The 24,800-nt window shown below is 39.6% G+C and overlaps 1 protein-coding gene across 3 annotated transcripts; it reads right to left on the reverse strand.

Annotated features, from left to right (window-relative positions):
- Positions 1-13,437: 13,437 nt before the first annotated feature.
- SLITRK5 (SLIT and NTRK like family member 5) lies at positions 13,438-19,736 on the reverse strand. Of its 3 annotated transcripts, none has more exons than XM_083168799.1 (2): positions 19,404-19,736; positions 13,438-17,515 (listed from the first exon to the last, which is right to left on the reverse strand). In XM_083168799.1, exons 1-2 carry the CDS (start codon positions 19,444-19,446, stop codon positions 14,862-14,864), a joined length of 2,697 nt encoding a protein of 898 aa, XP_083024925.1. In that variant the 5' UTR covers positions 19,447-19,736; the 3' UTR covers positions 13,438-14,861. The 3 variants fall into 3 exon arrangements, with proteins under 3 accessions (XP_083024925.1, XP_083024926.1, XP_083024927.1); XM_083168800.1 differs by having other exon boundaries at positions 19,394-19,732; XM_083168801.1 differs by lacking the exon at positions 19,404-19,736 and adding an exon at positions 19,069-19,244.
- Between the last annotated feature and the right edge of the window lie 5,064 nt (positions 19,737-24,800).

Consider the following 24,800-nt stretch of genomic DNA (forward strand, 5'->3'; position numbering starts at 1 on the left):
ATGGCAAAATCAACCTGTTTTTTTCAGTGTAATTGATTGCCGCTTTATAAAAATGGGAAAGCTCTCCAAAAATCTCTCTTTTTCTGGTTCTCACACCCTGTTTCATTTGGACCTTTTATATAGTGTTCCCTAGTTCTTCTCTATATTTCAGTGTAAAATGAATCTGTCCAGTATTCATGGGCCAAATACAAAAGCAGCCAATGTATAACTTTCATGTAAAACAAAAACAACATAAAATCAATCAAAAGGTCCATGGTGAACCCCAAATGGCCTACATGGTAGATGGGCATAGTGGAGGAAAAAACAAGAAAAATGCAAGTTTTCTTCTAATTATGATTCATTTAGTTAACTGAAAAAATAACTGTCAAAGGAGACAAACCCATTTTTTTTTAGCAGTGCTTTGTTTCATAGCTAAATACTGTTAGAACTACCAGAAATGAAGTAGTAAATCCACAATGGGATATTAACGCATAATTAATTCCCAAATTGATCTTTTATAAAGCATAATGGCAAATAATTTAATTGTTAACCTGTTAATGTGAAAAAAAAGACTGATTCTGAAATGGGAGTAAAGCAAAAAACAAAAACTAGCTAGTATCTTTTGGGATAAATTTACTAAAATGGGACATTTATTGAAGATGGGATGTTGCCCATATCAACCAATCAAATTCTACCTCTTTTTATTTTGCACCATCTACAAGATAATAGATATAATCTTATTTGTTGCTATGGGCAAGATCTCATCTTAAATAGAACTCCCATCTAAGTAAATTTACCCCTTTGTATCTGGAACAAACCTTGTCGTGAAGCAAAGGCTGAAACATATTGGTTTTGTTAAATGCAGGGTAAATACTCACTTCTTTCATATGTAACTCAGAAATCCTGGACACATTTATTTGAAAACATAATTTAGATTTTAGTTTGGACACATCTCACAGAAATGTATCAGCACCTTTTATATCTACCAGCTGCGTAGCTAGGATTTTTGCGCCCCCCCCCCGCCGTTATACCGTTATAGGAGGCGCCGCCCCCCCCCCTAGTTCTTCCAACCGCCCACGTAGAGTTAAACACCCCATTCCCACCCATCTTACCCCTCTGCCGCCGCATTCCCGCAGCGCAGATCTCCTCCAGGCTCCGGACCGTCTCCTCCTGATGTACAGTGCTAATGAAATAATACCATCACAAAATGGCTGCCCCCTAATAGCAGACTGATTTTAAGGATGCTAGAGGAGGCTGCCGCCTCCTCTAGCATCCCTACAAAAACTGTCTGCTGTTAGGGGGCAGCCATATTCTGAGGGGCAGTTTTCAATAGCACTGTACGTCAGGAGGAGACGGTCCGGAGCCTGAAGGAGATCTGCGCTGCGGAATGCGGCGGCGGCACAAGGAGGGGTCAGGGGGGTTATTAACTGTACGAGGGTGGGCGGATGGGAGGGCGAGGGGAAGGGGAGGGGGCCGCGCTGTCTGCCCACACGTCCCGGCCAGCCACACACAGCGTAACATAGCCCCGCAGCGGAGACCGGCGCCCACAGTTACTCAGCGCCTCCCCGCCATGGCGGGGGCTGCGGGGCTATAGTTACGCCACTGATATCTATCCCACCTTAAGTGCAATATGCCAAAGTGCAGAGTTATTCGCTCTTTTTTGCCCCATTATCTGTGTTGATTAAATTAAATATTACAACTATGGTAAATTAAGTTACTGCCCTTTTCTTTAAGAGATAGTGCACACAAAACCCACATTTGATTATATAAAATCACAAATACCATATACAGTACAGTATATATAAAAGTTTGAAAAGATTATCAGAACTGAACATATTTAAGATTCAGTTATAAGCTGGAAGCTAAACATTATACACAAAATTATTCCAGCCAACAATGCTACATGTATTTCTTTTGGCAACCTTTAGCCTAAAATTTCAGACTACAGAGAACAGTGCAATGTATGCTAAATACTCTATAATGCTAAATATATCATGGAATAAGATGATTAGCGCATTAACTATGTTTGCAGAATATCTTTAAGGTAACTTGCTATTCTTATATACTACAGTAGGTCTTTGATCTCTTCACTAGGAATAGTTTTTACTCAATTCAATGGCCGGGGGTCGTGGGCGGCAGCGAATCCTGTGTAGGATTCGCTGCCCTTTCGCCTTGGATTCTCCCTGCTGGGAGATTCGCCGGCAGCCGCCCGTCCCCTGTATTCAACGCGTCAGGGGCTCTCATGACGAATTGCTCTCCCCTGCTTCTGTGGCTACACTGCCACTGCAGGGGATGGAGCGGAGTCCCGGCCGGGGAGCGCACTAATGCTGCTGGGAGCCCCTGCACAGCCTGACGAGTCCAGCAGCAGCAGCAGTAGCAGACCTCCGGCTCAAGCAGCCCCGGCGCTGACATCTGCTATCACCGTGCTGGGGCTGCCGGAGCCAGAGGTCTGCTACTGCTGGAGCCGTTCCTGTCAGCTAATGTCCCCCGCATATCTCCCCCCCCCCCCTGTCCCCTCGTCCACTCACCTCCCTCCCCTCACCTCACCCCCAGCAAAGCAGCACACGTGTCCCACCTGTGGGGTGTCCGGACACTAGTGGGGGTGAAGAAGGGCTTGCAGGGTGCTGCTGGGGTCGGAGCCGCTGCACTCACTGGTCCCGATCGTGCCTATGTAATGATCGGGACCAGTGTGCAGTGAATATATGAATATTAATGAGCGGCTCCGGCTCCCGGCCCCCTGCTGGCGAAAGTGTAAAAAAAAAAAATATATATATATTGTTTAAAAAATATATATATATATATTAAAAATATATTCATGTGCTGCAAGTATATGAATAAAAATAGCATGCCCTTTAATAGAAAAAAAATTCAGATTTTTTAACACCAAAAAAAAAATTAAAAACGCTTTAATTTAAAAGATCACATTACAGTTCACCTAAAAAAGATGACGAATGCTAAACGGAGAATCATGGCGAAAATCAATGGAGAAAGCAGTTCTCCATTTGAGCATTGAATACACTGTCAGCGAATTCCACTAAAAACCCCATTGAAAATCACAGGCGATTTGTGGAGAATCATTTTCGGCGAATCGGCAGACATTCGCTGTTCATTTGTGGCGAATTGCCTCCATTGAATATGGCGAATTGTTTTTTCTAACAGAAAATTCGCCGTTAACCCAGCGAATTGCCAGATTCACTGAAAAAAAACTGCAAATCTGAGGCATTGAATACTGGCCTAAAAGTGCAAAAGTCGCACATATCCTGTAACTAAGGGATACACATAAGGGATACAAGTAAAACCACTGAGCACTGCCCAACATGATCAGTGAGTCTTCTTTTTATACTGTAGTAGGAGTACCACTTTGTGCATGTGGCTAGCGAATAAGCACTATAATGCCAAGGATAGGCTGAGACTCTTTCAGTAGATTTATGACTCCTGGATCAAAAAATCTCGTGTGACACTGCTTTGTAATTTCCCATTTCATATTATCTCCAACTTGTGCTTAGTAAATAAATTAAACATAATATTCCAAAAAACTACTGAACATTTTAGCCTTAGGTTTTGTAGAAATCTATACTCATTCAGAAAAATGCATTTATGATTCAAGTGAATACCAAAGCTTGTTTATATTGAACTTGGAATGTGATTTGTCCAAAATTGGCAAAATAGGCTCATCATAGAAATAGAATATAATTGAAGCAGTTTACCTTATGTTCTTCTCTATTGATGGTATCCGGATGAAATATCACCAATGTCTAGGTCATGCATTAGATCAGCAGTGACAAAAGGTCAGCAGATAAGTGTTTTACAGTGCGGTCAACAGATACAAATGGTCATTAGGTTCAAATGGTTGACAAGGAAATGTTGCCACATTTAAAAAAAAAAATTTTTGGTACTTATGTACTAACTGGGCTGCCGATTTTGAAATCGGGTCCATCGCATCGCATCGCATCCGACCATATCGCATGCGATGCGATGCGATGGACCCGATTTTTCCATAGGATTCAATGTTAAAATGGACTGAGTCCATTTTAACATGGAATTCAATAGGAAAAGGGGTCCTTTTCATACCCCTACTATCCAAGTGGGCATGGAGTTGGATATAAACCTGTGGCGAGCGTAGCGAGCCACCGAGCCCGAAGCGTGGCGAGGGGACACAGAATACCGTCCCCTCGCGGGGCTCGCTTCGGAGTTGGTTTATATCCAACTATATATATATATATATATATATAATATATAAACTTTGGAAATCCCTGGCACTCCCCCGCAGGGTTGTTTGCGCTGGTGCCTTCCCTGGATTGAGCGTCCATCAGGTATTTAGAGCAGTAAAGGGCGACACTCACAACAACCAGTGATGTGGTGAATGTGCAATTTTCATAACGTTTCGAGGCACGCAGCCTCTTCATCAGATTAATCAAACAACAGTGAATAAGCGGAATATATGTGACTAGTCACCAACCACGACGTGGCTGCTCCATACACGTCACTGCTGCCGGATGCCAGAAGTGGGGGACACTGGCGGGGCAGACGGGGCGGACAGGGCGGACGGGTTCCCGTGATTGTTGAGTAGTCAAATATATTCCGCTTGTTTGGTAAATCTGATGAAGAGGCTGCGTGCCTTCAAAATTATATTAAAATTGCACATTCACCACGTCACTGGTTGTTGTGTGGAGTCGCTGAGTGCCGCCTGTTACTGCTCTAAATATATATATATATATATATATATATACAGTATAATATATAGAGCAAACAAAGCATTATCCAGCACTCCAGAATATGCTTCACACAACAACTACCCCAGTTCTGAAGTAAATGTGGGCAATAAATGTGGTGGCACTCAGTGGACCCACAATGGAGACAGATAAATAATTGAGACCACAAACATATTTGTGAGCTAACATTTCAAGATGACAAAAGAAGTAAAAAAGATATATATATATGGTACTTGTGTACTATAACGGCACCCATCGCATCGCAGACCATACCACGCGATAACGGCCGATGTTGTACAATGGCATACAATTTTTAAATTGTATGCCATTGTATATGGCATACAATGCCATACAATTCGATGGGATGCGATTATAAATTGTATAAGCACCCTAATGGGTGCTTACAATGCTTAAATGCACCCCCATGCCACCCTCCCTGTATAAACGTGAACCCAAAGTGTGGCGAGCGCAGCGAGCCCACGAGGGGCGGCGGTACGCGTCCTACGACCTTTTCATACCCCCACTATCCACGTCGGTGTGGAGTTGATCTTATAAAGTGTGGTGAGCGCAGCGAGCCACCGTGCCCCGCGAGGGGACACTGATACCTTCACAGGTATCCGCGTCCCCTCACGGGCTTCACAGGTATCCGCGTCCGCTCGCCATGCTTCGGGCTCGGTGGCTCGCTGCGCTTGCCACACTTTATAAAGTCAACTCCACGCCGACGTGGATAGTGGGGGTATGAAAAGGTTGTAGGACGCGTACCGCTGCCGCTCGCCACGCTTTGGGTTCACGTTTATACTGGGGGGTGGCGTGGGGGTGCATTTAAGCATTGTAAGCACCCATTAGGGTGCTTAAAAGCACACATTAGGGTGCTTATAAAATTTAATATCGTATAGGCGTTAAAATCGCATCACATTGCATGCCATCGGGTGTATGGCATGCGATGTGATGCGATTAAAAAATTATTGGGGCGCCATGCTAGTACACAAGTACCATATATATATATATATATATATATATATATATATATATATATATTCACCACTTTACGCCACGTTCCGGAGCCTCGACGGCTCCGGTATTCAACGAGTCAGGGGCTCACTGCCCCTGACTGGCGAATTTGTGCTCCTGCGGCGATGCCGCAGGGAGCCTTAGGACGGTGGCACTTAGGACAGTGGCAGGCAGGGAGATGGAAGTCTCTCTGCCTGCCCCAGAGCGTATGTGGGGGGGAGGTGAGGTGGGCTCCCCGGGTGCCAGGCAGCACAGGCTGCCCCCCGGGGGTGCCAGCAGGGGACCGGGTATATTCACTACACCCGATAACGATAGGGTGCAGTGAATATATGAATATCTAATGAGCGGCTCGGCTCCGGCGCCCCCTGCTGGCTGCTGTGTAAAAAAAAATTAAAAAAAAATATATATTTTTTAATTAAATATATATGCATGTGCTTACAGCACATGAATAAAAATAGCATGCCCCTCCTCAGAATAAAATTCCTGATTTTTTGACACCAAATATAAAAAACAAAACACTTTATTTTAAAAGTTCACATTCCACTTCACCATAAAAAGATAGCGATTGCTACTCGGTGAATCATGGCGAAAAAAACCTTGAAATGTATTCGCCATCTGCTCATTGAATAGGGTGATTCACCGTTTTTGTCAAAAATTCACCAAACAGCACAAATTCGCCATAAAAACATGGCGAATCAGGCTCATTGAATACCGCCCTATGTCTACGGCGCTTCAAGCTTATAGCTCGTCTTCAGGACATAACGAGATGAGCTATACTCTTGAAATGCTGTAGACATTGAATACAATTCATGTTATTTAGTTATATGTGGAGTCCCTGGCTTACTATTGTGAACGACACCCTCGTTGGAGTGAGCACCCGGGCACATAACAATTAAGAGTGCCTGATTGGTGGATTAGATATCGTATTTGATATATACATGTCTGTATGTGTAACCGAAACACTACGATCTGCTGGCAGTGACTAAAACGACATCTCTTTCACACATACAGAGACACAGGGCTCAGCTAGTATATATATATATATATATATATATATATATATATATATATATATATATATATAGTAGGTGAGAATGGCATTCACAATGGCTAACTGGTGGGGTGCAGCTCCCAGGCACCCAATCCCTCTGACTGTAGGAGAGGGGCCAAATAAATAAAAAAGATAACTAGAGAGCATTCACCAGGCTTCCACTTTAGCAGATAAACAAACAAGTCCTTTAATAGTCCAACAGTATAAAAGTGCAGTTTGTCGACGTTTCAGGAATCTACAAAGCCCTTTGTCAAGATCAAGCATGGATGACTCAGATACAGCAGATCTGCCCATGACAACATTTTGACAATGTCAACCATATACATGTTGCCCATACTGTATGGTGTTCACCTATTGACTGTCGACATATTATTTTTGGACCTTTCGACTGGATACCAGTTTAAGACTCTTGGGCTAAAGAAGCCCATAAACTTCAACACTGGTGTTTTCATAGTTACTCATTTTCATTGGACTAAAATGCAGTTCACAATGTTACACAATGGTACAAAATGCTAGATAGTATGTTGCAGTAGTTCAAAGGGTATAACTTAAAGTTGCACAGTGTAATTACTGTTTATATGTGTAAGACTGCACATACTGCTTTTGCTGCATTTCCAGGAAAGGATTTGGACATATAATATGATAATGTATTTTCACAATAGATATTTTTGTACTGTATTTTCTGGTACTGTACATTTGACTTTAAATAAATTACCTGTGAAAGATAGGGACATAGGGCCTTATTCTAGTTCACTCTTTCTGACAAAATCCTTCTTTGATTGACAAAACCATGTGCACTGCAGGGGGGCAGGTGTTATTTGTGCAGAGAGAATTAGATTTGGGTGGGATTTTACTTCAAAGTGAGATCTATATTGCAGTGTAAAAATAAAGCAGCCAGTATTTACCCTGCACAGAAACAAAATAACTCACACAAATCTAATTCTCTCTGCACATTTTACATCTGCCCCCCTGCAGTGTACATGGTTTTCTCCATCTAAGAAAGATTTTGTCAGAAAGAGTGAACTAGAACAAGGCCCATAGGCAGAATTTCTGTAGGAGGGGTTTCCAAATCATTTATTTATACTGTTCCTGCTCAAGATGGGTACAAGATATGATTCTTCTTGCGACTAAATATTTAAACTATAATTTTGCATATCATCGGATGCTTCTTTTCAAACTACAGACTTAAAAACCCAAGTGCATAGAAATACATTTGCTTAAAAACAAAGGGCATTTTCAACTTCTTTCTGGTTCCCAATTGATTTTCCAGCATACTGACACAAGGGCTACCATTATTGCTACATCACTGCTCATGAACATGAAAGAAAATAACAAACATAACCAAAATGAATACAAATAATAAAGAAAGATAAATAATTCAGGGCCCCATTTAGCATAACCATTTCGCAATGCAATTATTTTTTTTCTGCATGTAGGGAAAGTTCTGGTTGATTTCTTTGCAACAATGAAATAGTGGAGAGCTTTATTTTAACTAACTCTTAATATAGTCATACATCTTAAATCTCACCCATACTACTTGCGGGTATTGTCTACAGTATCCAGGTTGACAAGAAAACATCAACATTCACTGGAAAAAGGTAGACACAGAAAAGGTTGATTTTTTCGCATTTTTGTACGTCAATGTCCACACCTGAGCATTTGGACCCCTAAAAAGGTTCCATGTTACCCTCAAGTGGCTTGCTTTGCATGTCATGCTTCCGCTCAGATGCCTCGCTCCTCTACCATGGCACTTGGGACATGTTACTGTTCCCAAATGTAGTCCAGGTGGATGGTAAAGTTTTTTTTTAACATTGTAATGTGTTGACTATTGTTGATGTTGACCCATTGACTATTATCCAAATCCCCCCCCCCCCCGTGCGCGCAGTGCAACATAATTGTAATAATTTAAACAAGTTCCAAATTTGCCTCTTTTTTTTTGCTTTACTCCTGACTTTACATAAGGCCCTCAGTGTACTAATTTGCCACATGTTCACTGTGGGATGCGGTCAATTTGCCGGCGGTCGGGATCCCGGCGTTCAGAATCCCGACACTGGAATCCCGAAACTTTCTCCCTCCGTAGGTGTCCACGACACCCATAGAGGGAGAATAAAATAGCGTGCCGAGCGTAGCGAGGCACCGGGCCCGCTGCGTGGCGAGCGCAGCGAGCCCGCAAGGTGGGGCGATCCACGTCCCCCCCATGTCGGGATTTCGGTGGTCGGGATTCCAGTGTCGGGATTCCGACCGCCGGGATTCCGACCGCCGGCATTACATATCGGATCCGTTCACTGTTATGTTGTAATGTATTTTTTAATAACTTAATCTTGCATGTGAGATCAAGACCCACTACTTCACAAAATCCAGCCAAATCTCATTCTAACTCTCTATTCTGTACTGTTTACCCCAACTTTGTCACCACGGGCTGTCTGTCTCTCTTCTTTAGAATGTAAGTTCTCAAGAGCAGGGCCCTCTTCCCTAATGTGTTTTTTTCTCTTACTCCTATCATGTATCATAATTGTATTCAACTGTAAGTCACTGTTTCCTGTAATTACTCTGTAATAGGGTGCTGCGGATCCCTTGTGGTGCCATAAAAATAAAGGATAATACTACTACTACTACTACTACTACTACTAATAATAATAATAATAATAATACTAATAATAATAATAATTCATATTTATATATAAGTATTGAATATTTAATTCAGTGCTTTATCCTGGAGTCTCTGCTATGAAAAAATATGTTACTTTATTTAAGTTTAAAATCTTTAATAATGTCCTATGTGAACAATAAATACTAAATATATTGTATTGATTTCCTGTGTGCTAGCAAATATTCAATATGCAGTTCTGTGTAATATAAATTAAGTGCATGAGAAGTAAAAATGTATCATAAACCATAAACCATAAAATTGGGATTGGCAATACATTTAGAAGGAAACAGAGTACATTTACTTCTACTTTTAAAAAAAAACCTCTTATATAATGTACAACCCAAAAAAATAGCCACCCAAAATTGTTTGCTTCAGCGCACTTATGCATCAATCCCATACTCTGTGTCAGTAAGCCAAAAAAGAGTGGTGTTCTAAGTGCTAAATGTGATATTTTAATAAATAATTTTAATCTAGCATATTATTCTAATAACTACTGTATACACATTATGTATTACAGGTAACTGACTATTTTGTGATGTAATGATAGTTGTATACCATAGCGCTATAGGAACACCTTCTCCCAATGCTGAATCATGCCTCATGTCAGGGAAGCCAAATTCCCAGCACAAATCTCTATTGAAGCTGGCAGTTAGAATTCTCCAATACCAAATGAATTACTTAGCAGAGAATGGCAGCTGAAACTATCAGCATGATTGGGATTCACGTAGGCAGTTTGAATCCCCTGACATCTGATATGTAGCCGTGGGGGGTGGACCTCATATACTGCTGTAGAATAGAAGCTTGTTTTTATTTTAGATCCGATTAGAAAACATAAATAGTTTACGTATTAAATATACTCACTGATGCAGAAAAGATATAGCTAGCAATAAACTGGAACTTGACCAATTTCTTGTTTTTTAATAACTCCAGCCTTTTGGGATATCAATAGTATACACTTAGGGAACTCTGAAGCTATAAAGATAGAGAGCGGTGGCATCTGTACCGTATGTTACGCTTGTATATGTAAGTCTAATAGCTTTAAAATATATTGTGCAGAAGTAGGTTGTAGGTTGTTCCTAACCAAGCATGTTGTTGCCAACCTTTGAATATAAGCTTTACATTTAGATTTTCCTGCTTGAAGAATGAAGTGTAAAAATTACCATTGATCAGTTTTGAAGGCTCTGGACATAAAACACCTACAGTTTTTCTAGTTTTATAAGTTAGGGATAGGAGAGTTTACTTAGAAGAGAACTTGTGTTTTTAAGTGTTTATAAGCAAACACAAGAAATCCTGTTCTACTGTAAACTGATAAAAAATATATATTTACTTAATTGGCTTCCTAGAGATAATGGGCTATATTCTGCAAGCATTTTTAATTACTGTAAATCATGCCCAAACATGGGTTACAGCATAAATTAAGTATCCTTGATATTTAGCAAAGAAGATATTTAACAAACAAGATATTGCAATTATCTTCTCCCTTAATACCCTGCATCTCCAAAATTCTACTGTAGAGAGCAAGCCATTGATCTGTACAGTGATTAATGTTTTCTGCTAGCCAAGTAGCTGAGAAAAGTAAAAATCATGTTAAGTATATATATATATATATATATATATATATATATATATATATATATATATATATATATATATATATATATATATATAGTGAGCAGATGGGCAGATGGGGAATGTGCAGGGACATTTAAAAAACTGAACAAGGCTCTAGAAGGCCAGCGTGTTAATGCAGCCAATGGCAGACCTGTGTTTGGTGACTCCCCAATTGCTTCACTCTGGATATGTGGGCCTGCTTCCATAGATTATTCCAGCACTGCTGGCTCCCTTTCTGTGACAGGGTCCAAGTGCTGCAGGAAAATGTAAATGCAGAACATGGCTCCCGTCATTGTCATTGCGGGGGAGTCATCAATTTGATATTACCCTCTGGATGGATGACACTGTGAGCAGGCCAAACCCCTCTTTTGATGCCTCTGAATGAAACTGCTGTCTCTGAACTCTTCACTCGATAATAGGGAAAGATTTGTGGAAAAGGAACTAAGAAAAAAATTGTGTTGTAATATTGCTGATATCACCAATGTGTGGTAGAGAGCAGAGCAATATTGCATAAAATATTGCATAAAATATGTACCATAACTAGCTTTATCAGTGAAGATAATATCAACCAATGGCATGACATACCTCCTTCAATTTGGATCTATCAATTAGAATGTGCATATCATCAGTCCACTACATATTCCACCTGAGGACAATATTGTAATTGCTATGTTAAACACTTTAACACCCATTCACACATGAATGTTCACATTATGTTAAAGCACATTATTAATACTTTTAAGGCTCTGATATTCAATTAGTGGTTCCCATCTGGTGTGAAACCATTGGACTATGCAAAGCTTACGATTTGGAAATCCTTGTTCAGAAAAAAGATTGGCCATGTAACCTTTTTACAATGTTACCTTTCATAATGTTTTTAAAATTAATTAAAATGATGTATCCTATCTTAATTCATTGCGTAGGCCCAAATTGTACAGATAACTTTTATGACCTGTAGGACATTCTAAATTATGTGTCATATAATAACAAAAGCGTGAATACTATAATACAGATTGGTATCATCAATTTTAATAGAATTATTTAATTTCTTAAAATATAATTTTACATTGAAATCCCAAAATTTTGTAGATTAAATAAAGTACATATCACTGAACAAAATATCTGAATGTAAATAAAATAACATCCTTCATACATTACAAAGCTGCCTTGTAGTATCCTGTCTCTAGTTTCTCATGTATCAACAAAATATCATCAGCAAGTGTTTGGTATAGACATATGATTGATATGTACCCTTTGCTATTCCAGTAAAATACACACATTTTTCTTATTATAGTTAAAGAGTGACATCATTTATATTTAATATATTAATGTGTTGATCTTTATTTTTTTATTTTTTGTTCGATCATGTGGCTATGTCCCTTTATTGAATGCAGAAATATCATATAATGTAAAGATCTTTCACTCTAGCAGAATAATCAGTTTTTTAAATCATCATTTTCTTAATAATGTATACACTGTACAAATGTTGATTAAAATCATATTAAGCGTGCATAAAAAAATATATATTTCAGATTTATTTTTGTAGAGATTGATTGATTGTATCTTGGATAATATTAGAAGGAAAATCATGGCAGAAATGAATGCATTCTAATGAAAATTAATTGAGCCAAGTATAAAAATGCAATTCATTACATTAATTTGAAAAATGTGTAAAGGTTTCGATGATTTCAAAATAACTCTATGAAGAGATAAATATATAATGAAACATTAAAGTATTTAAGCCAATGAAAACATATGAATAAAATCAAACATGCACTAAAAATGAAACATGATGTTTTAGGTTAACTGTTTTGATTTTGATTTTATACCTAACACAAACACATAGAAAATAATATGCTGCTTTTAGGGAACATTGATAAATAGCAAAAACAATATAATTTCAATAATGAATAAATTATGCAGCATTGTAGTCCAATGCTAATCATAATATACTTCATAAAAATAGTTTCAATTTTTGAGGGCAGTTATTTGAAAAGTTGCATATCCCTGTTTATCGTCATTTGAAAATAGCAATACAAAGTACAATACCGTATGTCAACAAATTAATCTTCATGAAAGAATCCTGAAATGATATTCAGTAAGTAAATCATTGCACATGAGAAATGTGTCTCAATGCAAAATACTATATAAAACTTTTGAGGAGTAATCTACAAACCAGAAATATGTTTAGATTATTTTATACATAAACACTATAGAAACACTTGCATGAATTTACCATGATCAAGAGGAGATAGATCCGCACTCCAGATGAATGTTTTTGAGGATGCATATATATATATATATATATATATATATATATATATATATATATATATATATATACATATACACACACATATATATATACATATATATATACACACACATATATATATATATATATATATATATATATATATATATATATATATATGGATGTAGAAGTTTGTTTGTGGGAGTGTATATGTATGTATGTGTGTCACTTCTTACCCTGTTGCAAATATTAAATAAAAAAATAATTTAATGACATTTATAGAAGTCAGAAAATAATAAAAAAAGAATGTGTTTTCATTATTAATACAAATGAGAAATTAACATGTTCTGAATAATGGAAATAGTTCTAATTGTTTCTTGTCATAATCTCAGACTGGGCATTACAGAATAAGGTATACATCAGAGTATGAATACCTAGCTCATATTGGACACATTAACATTGACTATTTCTTTAATACTTGAATTTGTGCCATTCATTCCAATGGCAGAATCCAAATGAAAAGGAAAAGAAATGTTTTGAATCTGGAATGCATACGGAATGGTTGTGTTTGCTCATATAACATTCTTGAAAGTTGAATACATGTATCAGTGCAACTACTTTCCATTAAAAACAATAATAAAATTAATAATAATACAGTAACTTTCCAAGCTTATACATTTCCATATGTCAAACCTACCAGGTGACAGAACGCATGTCAGTCTGTACAGTGCAGTTGATATTGGCTACAATAGTAGTCAAGAAATTACATTTGGTTCACTAATGAAATGAAATCATTTTCCAATTAATACCAGGTTTATCCCTTAATATTAAACTATCTGAAGTGTCCAATGATTAATTTAACCTTTGCACTAACCTCTCTTTACAATTTGGTCACTTAAGTCTAAAATTTGCACACCCATATCTCCCATATTACTATTTCTTAAAATCAACATCTTTATGTAGTGCAACACATTTGAGCAAATAAAAAACTGGAATAGTGAAGAACAAAAATGCTAATGTGCATATAAAAATAGGTGCTACATTAAAATATTTGATATTTCAACAATAAGTTATTTGACTACCCAAGTTATGAATTCTATGTCTTTGCACTTTAGAATTTGTTACACCATCTATGGTGATGCATAAAGATCGTAGTAGCTTACATAATTTAGCTTTTACTTCAAAAGTTCGGAAAGCATACAAATACATCCTGTAAAAATGGACCTTTATATTAAACCTAGGTGGACTGGTGCTAAAACACCATAAAAGTCTTTTAGACCCACCCTTATCTGAAGGGTTATAGCATATGTGTGGTATATTCTTCATAGATACCTCCTAGCACCAGGAGTGATTCCAACTTTTTTAATTCTCAGGCTGCAGAAATAGACCACAGCGGACCACTTGCAAACAGTAATTGTTGTGCCCAGTTTATACAATTGATGTTGTCCTACAAAAAAGAAGAAAATTGCACACCCTTTCAGTATAATTTGCTGCAGCTGAAAATCTTGTGCCAAGGCACTTCATCCGAAGGTTGAAGCAACAAAATTGTCATTTAGTCCTTTGTTTCAGAGATAATACTGTAGTCGTAGGAGTCTAGAACTGGCTAAATGTTGTCTGTTTTTCCAGCACTTCGAGGTAGTCCGGCTCAACGTTTAGTTTTGCTTTTAATTCCAGATATTCATTCCTATTAGGTTCCACGTAGACAGTACTGGGTGTGCTATACAGCACAGCTTCTCTTAACCTATCCGGATGTAAGAACTGACGCTTTGCCTCATATTTTGGGGTGTAGGTAAACGCAGGAGGGTTGCTATATTTATAATCTATATTATTTCCTGGCGAAGGTGTTTTATCAGGTTCTAGAATTCCTCTGTAGACGCGATCTGTATCTTGCACAGGAGAAAGCTCCACTCTGGGCTCAATAGTGCTGACACTGTAATTTGGACTCCTGAGATGATTTTCCCTTTCCTCATCTAGATGATTTCTGTACGTGACTTTAAGTTCATGGAGATCTTTGTAATCATCCACAGAATTGCCTTCTCTAGATCTGTATATAGGGTTTTTGCACATGTGACCAAGAGGGTGGGGGATGTACTCATACACATGGCCAGCTGGAGTCTTCACTTTAGGCAGTGGTCTGTTGCTGTACACACTGTACTGCATGTTGAATGAGCTCACGTCTGAGTTATTTGTGCTGGCTGGCTCATTTTGATTCTTTTTCCTCCGTTTCATCACAAGAACAAATAGCCCTGCAGCCACAAACACAGACATAATGAAAACCAAGAGAAGGCTCAGTATGAGCACAGACAAGGGCACTGTGCTTGACACATTGTTGAATTGAAGGGGATAAATTAACGTTGTAGTACTCTCTGTAGGCAGTTCCTCTGAAGGAGTAGAAGTTGGCACTACAGTATCAGAGTAATCTGGACAGAGAAGATCAGACTTGATTGATCTCATTTCTTTCAATGCAAATTTCTTGGGACTTTTACATATGACATCATCCACCAGGACTCCAACACTGAGCTGTTCCAGCCAGAGCTTCATCCCAACTACATCACATGTACAGTCCCAGGGGTTTTCGTGGAGGTCTATCTGCACTAAAGACTGGAGCTGGTCTAATACACCACTCACTGTCAAATGTGAGAAATGATTACTTCGTAAATTTAACCTGGAGAGCTTCAATCCAGAGAAAATGTTGCCAGGCAAATATTTCAAGAGGTTGTTGTTGAGGAATAAGAGGTGGAGATCAGGAACAGAGTCAAAAGTTCCAGGCTCGATAACCTTAATAGAGTTATATTGAAGGAAAAGGTATTGAAGGCTTTGAAGGCCATAAAACAAGCCTGGATTCAGCTTTTCAATAGAATTGCCATTTAAGTACAGTCTGCGTAGATTAGTCAAATCCCCAAAGGCTCGATCCTGTATAACAGATATCCGATTGTTCCCAAGATGCAGAAGGTCCAATCCAGTAGAATCAATAAAGTCAACCCTACGAACCAAAGTTATATAATTGCCTGTCAAATACATCTTTTTGGGATTATAAGGTTTAGGGTGTAATTCCGAGATACTCTGAATCTTTCTCTCCTGACAGTTAACATTAAGTCCCAGATTGGAGATCTGCAGGTTGCAAGTGCAGTTTGTAGGACACTCCAAAGGCACTGGGGATTTGGTCTGATAAGCAATGTATCCATTTTCTTTGGGAGGGTGGTGTGATGTGGCTCGCACTCTGGATCTGTTAGGTTGCCGTGTGCTTTTGGGTTTTGTTGGGTTTTTGTAAACAAATGATGAAGAGATGGTTGCACCAGAATTTACTGAGGCTGGGGTAGTGTGGAAGTACTCATTTGTACTCCGAGGAATTGGTGGCCGCATTTCATAGGATGGAATCAGTTTCCTGGGACATAATTCCTGCTTCGAAATTTCATCTAGATCTCTCCCATATAGTCGAAAAGGAGTTTCACAAACCACATCACCAACTAGAGCAGAGTAAGAAATGCTATATAGCCAATCCTTTAGGGCAATTAGTTCACAGGAGCAATTCCATGGGTTCTCCTCTAATTGCAGCTCAACCACCTTATCCATGTGTTCCAGTAGGCCCATAAAGGGAAGCACTTTTAGTCTATTTCCTCTCAAGTCTAGGTGTGTTAAAGGGACAAAACGAAATAGATTGTTTGGCAAAGTGGACAAAAGGTTGTCATTTAATATTAATACTTGCAAAGTGTGAAGCCTACTAAAAGCATGAGGCTCAATAGAGATTATATAATTATAATCAACTTGCAAATACTCCAGGCTTTCTAGGCCAAGGAAAGTGTCATTTTTTAAAAGTTCCAGCTTGTTATTGTTCAGATGCAGCCTTTTTAGACCATGAAGTCCATGAAATGACCCAGTTTCAATATCCTGGATGTCGTTATTACCAAGATGCAATATATAAGCACCGGTGTAGTTGACAAACTCGTTTAGGTATAGACGGTTCAAGAGGTTCCCAAACAGGAAGAGATGATAGATTGAAAAACGTGGAGGGGTGATCTCAGAAAGACTAATGATCCCTCTATTTTCACAATTCACAGATAATATACCATCTCGTTCCTCACAAGGACAATTGTCACAGACCTCGCCATAGGATTCTATTGTTTCAGCCCAAGAGAGAACCAGTGATGTTAAAGCAAATGCAATCGTCTGTAATATCCACATCTGCATTTTCTTGTTTAGGTCCTGGTCAAACGTGACTGCGGAGCAGCAATAGTACATCTTACCTCCTGAGGGACAAAATACAAAACATATTAAGTATGACAGCAGCACACTGGGACACAAACATGCCATGTTGCTTTCATAGATGTTGTATGTACTATAAACTATACAGTATGTCTGCTGTGCAATATTCCACACAAACATGTCCTAGCATTGCTTTTCACAAGCCTGTATCCATTATAACCTGCATCTAATAAATGTCAAGTACATATTTAAAAATGTGCAATGCAATGCCATGACCAGACAGGTTTCCATTACTAAAGATTCACAATTTAGAGTGTTCATTATCATCTATAAGTATGCATAAAATGGCTGTCACTACTGCTTCTGGAGATCTTTTCCCACTTCACCTATCTTATACTCTTTTCCTTTTTCAGCACCGCTTCATAGAACAGCGCACTGAAAGATCTCCATATTAACCGACATGGTTTAATCCAAGTTGGGTATGGTATCAACGCATTTCTACCGCAATGCGTTGCAGTCTAGCTTCTACCTAGGAGCAAGTGGTTCATTTAGTCTAGAAATGACTAAGGTATCACATTATCATTGATAACACGTATACAATAATCAGACTGGAGGAAATGAACGGCAAGCTCAGTGTTGCTTGTAAAATGCGAATCGGATTCGCAAGCAAAATGGCACTTTGTAAGGGAGCTAAGGACTATGCCGGGGATCTACTGTATACTGTAGACCCCTCTTCCATTCCTATTCTGCTGTGACATTCAGGAGAAGAAAGAGCCCCTGCTTCCATCCTCGTCCATACAAGAGCAGACTGCACGACATCATTCCTATTCTAATGCCTCATCATAATCTATCAAGGATGCAGACTGGGGGAGCCGGCGGGGAAGGGGTTAATCGCTGTATACTCCGTGCTGCTGCTGCTGCCTATTAATGCAAATAATACACATACATGTACATGTCTCCCGGGAGCGTGTTTAGTTCAATACGATTTACTTCGGAGATGCTAGAAAACTAGCTTAGTGAGATGGATCGAATGGATCATTTCTATTTTCACCATTGTCAATACTCTCAGCATTAAAGCTGCTCATTACAGCCAAGGATGGTGGCTAATGGTGCTCCTCTGGGAAGAGGGGAAAATACACCGGGCAAGAGCCTGTCCAATAATAACAAAAGCTTCAAACATCTGTATAATCGATAGGTGATGGTATCTAGGCATGATTACTGTTTCATTTTTTTGAACATATAAATGGGATCCACAGAGACAGCATGGCTGGAGCTGGCATGATGCTGCTGCTGCTGTTGCTGTCAGTGACAGCAGCACAGAACCACTGACGTGCCTCCAGTCACCCTAAAACAACTTGTATCCCTACAGCCACAGCCGACAGTAATAAAACAGCTACAGATACATACAGTATAGCCAATGATCATATGCAACACAAACAAGCAAGTGAGCTCTCCTATCCTACCTTCCATCCATTCATCCACTAAGCCACCCTTGCCAGCAGTATATGTAACATGTACAGCTGTATATGACCAGCAATCATTCATATACTCTCAGTCCCAGTCGTCTTGCAACTTTAATTCAATTACAATTGCTTACCAGAAACGCCAGGCAGGGGATCAGTGCCCTTCTATTCACATACAGTTAACCATTCACTTGCCAGGATCCTATATAATGAGCAGAGGATGACTATTAATGAGCAGAAGCCCCGGAATTCTGCACTGCATCCGCCTCGGAGCAGCCCATCCAGTCCTCTCTGAGCAGACTCCAGCACAATTACACTATGTTGCTGCCTAGATCATACCAATGAAACAGGGAGCATGGCAGCGCCGACAAGGAGAAGGCACACACACACGAAAAAAACACCCACATCGCTCTAATCATTTAACCTGCACCGATCATCGTAATAAATCAGAATACTCACTCAGACTTACGTCTCCAGGGCCCAACCATCGCGGAAAGCCATAAAAAATGCATCTGGTGTGTTTAGGGTGGCAGGAGAAGAGGCGCTGGCTGCTGAATGCAGTCTGCCCAGCAGCCCTCACACACAGACAGACCCACAGCCCGCACTGCCAAGCCTCCAGCGCTCATCCTCCGGCTTCAGGAGTCCCATTGTGATGTGTAACCCGATGGGATTGCAGGGAGGCAGCTATACAACGTAGAGGGAGAGATAGAGAGAGAGGAGAGCGGGAGAAAGTATAGGGGGATGGGGGGAACAGAAGGAGGAGTCTGACAGTAGGTAGGGTGGATGGGGAGAACACTGAGCAGACTCAGCCTTTCTAGTTATCAAGTTGACAAGCCTCTAGATTCTACCATGCATTACATATCAATCCAGCCCGCAACTGCACACAAGCACGCAGTCCCTTTAACATAACATGACAAATGGTTTGCCTACCGAGGATTTGTGGTCATCACTGCAGAGTTTTCTTGTGTGTGTGTTTTTATCTAGGATCTGATTTGTGTGCTATTTAGATGTATTGAGCACTTATCTACATGTATTGAATCCTTGTCCTTATGTCCATGTTTAGTATCACCATTCCCTGGACCATATAACAAAGCGCAGCGAGGCTGAGACTCGCAGGGATGTCTAGCTGGTGTGTGGGTTGGAGATTGATACATTGTATCACTGATACTGAAAGTTACAATGCCTGTCTTTCCAAGTGATCGGTGGCGTAAAGCGTTACATTTCTGTAACATGCTGTATCTAACAAGAGATACATGTGTATGTGCTTTCTTATTGGTGATACAGATAATGGCATTATCCCTGGCCCAACCACCTGTAATAACCACACTCACATCGATCTCTCCCCCACACACTCATCTATCTCTCCACAATGACCTTTCATTTGTCCCGATTGCCGATTACCTATCGCGATTTAGCAGTGCATACACCTACAGTAACAGATTTCCGGGGGCTTTGGCCAAGGGGGTGGGCAAGCAATCTGCTGTTGAAAGCTAATGCACTTTTTTTTTTTCTCACTGAAGAAGTGGTGTCATTTTTTTCACTGAATGAAAAAGCCAAAATTTTGGGTGAGAGAGGAAAGTGAAAACCGACAGATGGCGATACAAGGCGACACATCGTATTGTTTTTTTTTGTCTTCTTCCCAAGGAATGCAAAAATGAAAGATGAAGCCATTGCTAGGCAAAGGATGTCTGTTTTAACCTGGATTGAGGCACAAAAGCATTTCATTTGTAATGTAGTCATATTTAGGTGGTGCTATAGGACAGTGAATATCCTCCATCTTTCCTTGGATAATACAGGATGTTTTGCATCCTGTAATCTGGCTGTGCATATATTTCTGCAGAATGCAGTTATTCATTTTTATTTAATAACATTGCACACATAGATGTCACATGACACATGTACTGTCTGAGTCACTTAAAAGGTTATCCGTAGTGTAACACAGCAAATTCAGTTTTACTGTCTTGTAAAATGCTTGTGCCAGATGCAAATTCTAATGTTATCCTGCCACAATGTTAACTGAAAAAGACAGATCCAACTGCTCTAAGCAGGCAAGGACATGCTGTCTACAGACAGTAGCAAATGGATTTGGCTCCAAACAATGCACAGCCAGTATTTCTGCATTAGATTAATTAATTTTTTTGTGAGTGTGACTTAGTTACAATGACATAAATTTCATATGGAGATTAATTTATTATTTCAAGTCTCAATGATTTGTTTTCGTTGGTTCTATTTGCTAATTTGGTATTTATCATTCCTCCTCCTAGATCTTAGTAATGTATTTGTGTCACAGGATTTATTCTAAATAGGGTTTACCTCCTTTCATTTGTTACACGGAAAGGACAGCTGGGAACTTTCTCATTGACACTAAAGGCTTTAAATAAAGGAAGGTGTGTTTGAGGTGATGCTGAAGCCAAAAAAAACTCATCACAAATTACATTGCAATACTGTTTGTTCAGATAGTCTGACCACTAGGTGCCTCTTGAAGAACTTGTGTAATGGATCTCTAGAGGAGGATGGTAGTGGAAGCCAAGGATGTAAGACAAGAGCAATACTATGGAAGCTGGTAACTGAATTAACAGCCAGTAGAGTGGAACACAGAAAAGAATATTAAACAGTACACAGAGTCCTTCTTGACTTTGTCTTAGATGTGTGGGAATTGCATATGAGTAATCAATTCTGTCTTTCAGGGAGGCATAGTTCAGAGTTATTGTAAAAGCAAATTTAGCTGCTGGGTTCAAAAATTTCCCCTTCAAATAAAAAAAGAAAAAAATATATAAATATATATATATATATATATATATATATATATATATATATATATACTTAGCCATGTAACGTCACCCGCCAGTCGTGCGAATGCCCACCCCTGCTAAACATTGAATTTCCCCACAGCACTGTGAATGGATGTTTTGCATAAACAGCCATCTGTGATGGTCACTCTCTGGTGACTTAGATTAGCGGCTCCCTGGTCCAAAAACTGGGCGGGCAGCTGAAATCTGGTGATGTCAGCGGCCCGCTCTCAAGAAGGCGGAGACCGCCCCTATTCGCAAGTGAATGCCTAGTGTTTCCTTGGGTTCACAGTTTTTGTGGGTATGCTTATGTAAGTCTTCAAAGACGCCCACTGAGAAGTCCTGCATATTTTCTTATGCGCATGCATAGAGCCTCAACATTGAACTTCCCGTACAAACGCAAACCAGAATCACGCCCTATATGTGTGTGTGTGTGTGTGTGTGTAGAAAATTGTGGATAGGTTATTAATGACCAATTATTTATTTAGACATTATAAAGTATTTGAACACATTTTTCTTAAAACTACATATATGATAGATAGATAAATAAATACATACAGAAACAAATCATAATATAAGACAATAATAGATGTAGCTTATCTTTTATTGTGGGGGGGTCAAAAATAAATATGCCTACATGATTTGTCAGTCAGGCTAAATCTTAGATACAGGTTTCTCAGTTATAGCTATAGAAGTTAGGAGTTCACTATGGGCCATATGTACTAAGCTTCAAAAGTGATAAAATGGAGAGTGATAAACAACCAGCCAATTGACTCCTGTCTAACAGTCTGTGACATGACAGGAAGGAGCTGATTGGTTGGATGTTTATCACTCTCCATTTTATTACATTTGAAGCTTAGAACATCTTGCCCTATATGACATCACTTCCTGCTTTGGTGACTATAAACTGCAATTAAGTTTTTCTGTTTACTTAAGAACAAGTTACTATATACATAGTGTAATGATTGGTCAAATATGTATTAAAAACATAAAAAGAAAGTTTTAATTAGTTTTTCTCTTAAAGTGCAGCACTTTTCCCACACACTTACGGTGTTCCCGGTGTCTATCTGCACTTTCTGCGCATGCGCCACTTCTGGTTTGTGTCCTTAGTGGCGAATGGATGCCCCCATGGTAATGTCATTGCAATACTTTCATTTGACTTCATAGTTTTTTCCCCTCAATGCTACAACTCTGCATGCTGCAACATCCAACAGAGTATGCGCAAGCCAGACTCATGGGTGAGGAATCCTCTCCAGAAAAAAATTGGGAAAGGTAGCACATAATACTGCTTTCACATTGCAAAAACCTGCTTTCAACCCATTTTTCTAAACGTGTCTTAAAACTGGTCAAAAGCCAGTTAAACCCCTTTCATATTGCATGTTGTAAAGGTATATTGCAGTTTAAATACCGTTTTGTACCTTTCAGATTCAACCCGTTTCACCCATAGAAAGCCATACAATGTCATTTTAAATGTTTTTTTCCTGCTTGTGGGCGGGGATCAAGTGTGGTTATCATTTGTAGCAAATACCGTTTCTGAGCTGTTCAGACTGCAGGAAAAACGGCTCAGAAACGTGTAGGATCCTGCTTTTAACACGTGTCAAAATACCGGTTTTCTGTAACCGGTAAATTGACAATGTAGCTTTCACATTGCAGTTGGAACCGTTTTAAAGCACTAAAAAAACGGCAATATACCGTGTTACAGCTGCAATGTGAAAGGGGTATTAGCTACTATGGACTAATGCCATCTGGAGATGGATTAGTAGCTGGGACCTATTTCCAGAATGCTGTACATTACAGAGCTTGGTAAACTTGGCAGTGCAGAAGTCCCTAGAGCAGGCATTCCCAACCACGGTCCTCAAGGCACACCAACAGTGCAGGTTTTAGTGATATCCAGGCTTCAGTACAGATGGTTTAATCAGAATCCATCAGATACTAATTAAGTCACCTGTGCTCAAGGATGGATATCTACAAAACCTGCACTGTTGGTGTGCCTTGAGGACCGTGGTTGGAAATGCATGCCCTAGAGAAACGGGATACGGTCGTATTGTCGACCCGACTTAGGTCGACAGTCATTAGGTCGACACCATTGCGTCAACAGGCAACAAGTCGATAGGTTGACATGGATGAAGGTCGACAGGTGTCTAGGTTGACATGGGACAAGGTCGACATGCTTTTAGGTCGACAAATGCGCTAGGTTGACATGGGTTAGGTTGACAGGTCGTGAGGTCAACATGGGGTTTTTCACTGTGTTTTGAGCCGACATATGCCGACAGGTGGTATTTCTTGCCCCACCATCCACTAGGGTGTGGTGGGAGAATAAAATAGTGTGCCGAGCGCAGCGTGGCACTGTGCCCGAAGCATCGTGAGCGAAGCGTGCGATGCGAGTGGCTGCGGTTGACTTCCAACTGTGTCCATGTCGACAATCGGGTAAAAAATAGAGAAAAAAACCATGTCGACTTCGCAACCTGTCGACCTAACTCATGTCGACCTAACGCATTTGTTGACCTAAAACCATGCCAACCTTGTCCCATGTGGACCTAGACACCTGTTGACCTTCACCCATGTTGACCTAGAACCCTGTCGACCTTACTGCCTGTTGACCCAATGGTGTCGTCCTAATGACTTTCGACCTAAGTTGGGTCGACAATACGATCCACACCCAGAGAAGCGTGGGGATTGCGGCTTCTGATAGAAAAGCAGGGTCCACAACACATATTGGATATACTGTACCTTTTGCAGTCTCAGTGTTACGCACAGGGTGGAATTTTGGTTACCAAGAACCACCCTCCCCCTCAACAGAAATATTATTTTTTTCAGAGATGGAGACAGCTGTGTCTCCATTTCAATTAAACTGCTACTTTGAAATTCCTCATCAGTCCATCTGGATGGTAAAATATGAAAAAGTACAAAACTATAAAAACCTAGATATCAGGTGTTTCAGGGGCTATGCTGAAAATATACTTCTATAAAATAGCGTCTTTGTGCTGTATGAGTAAATATGTCATTAAGATTTTTTAAGGATCATAAGGATCAAAGAAAAAAAAAACATTATGTAAAGTACAGTATCTGCAATATAC

The sequence above is a fragment of the Crinia signifera genome, chromosome 2 (genome assembly GCF_055691185.1).
Source record: "Crinia signifera chromosome 2, ASM5569118v1, whole genome shotgun sequence".
Lineage (NCBI taxonomy): Eukaryota > Metazoa > Chordata > Amphibia > Anura > Myobatrachidae > Crinia > Crinia signifera.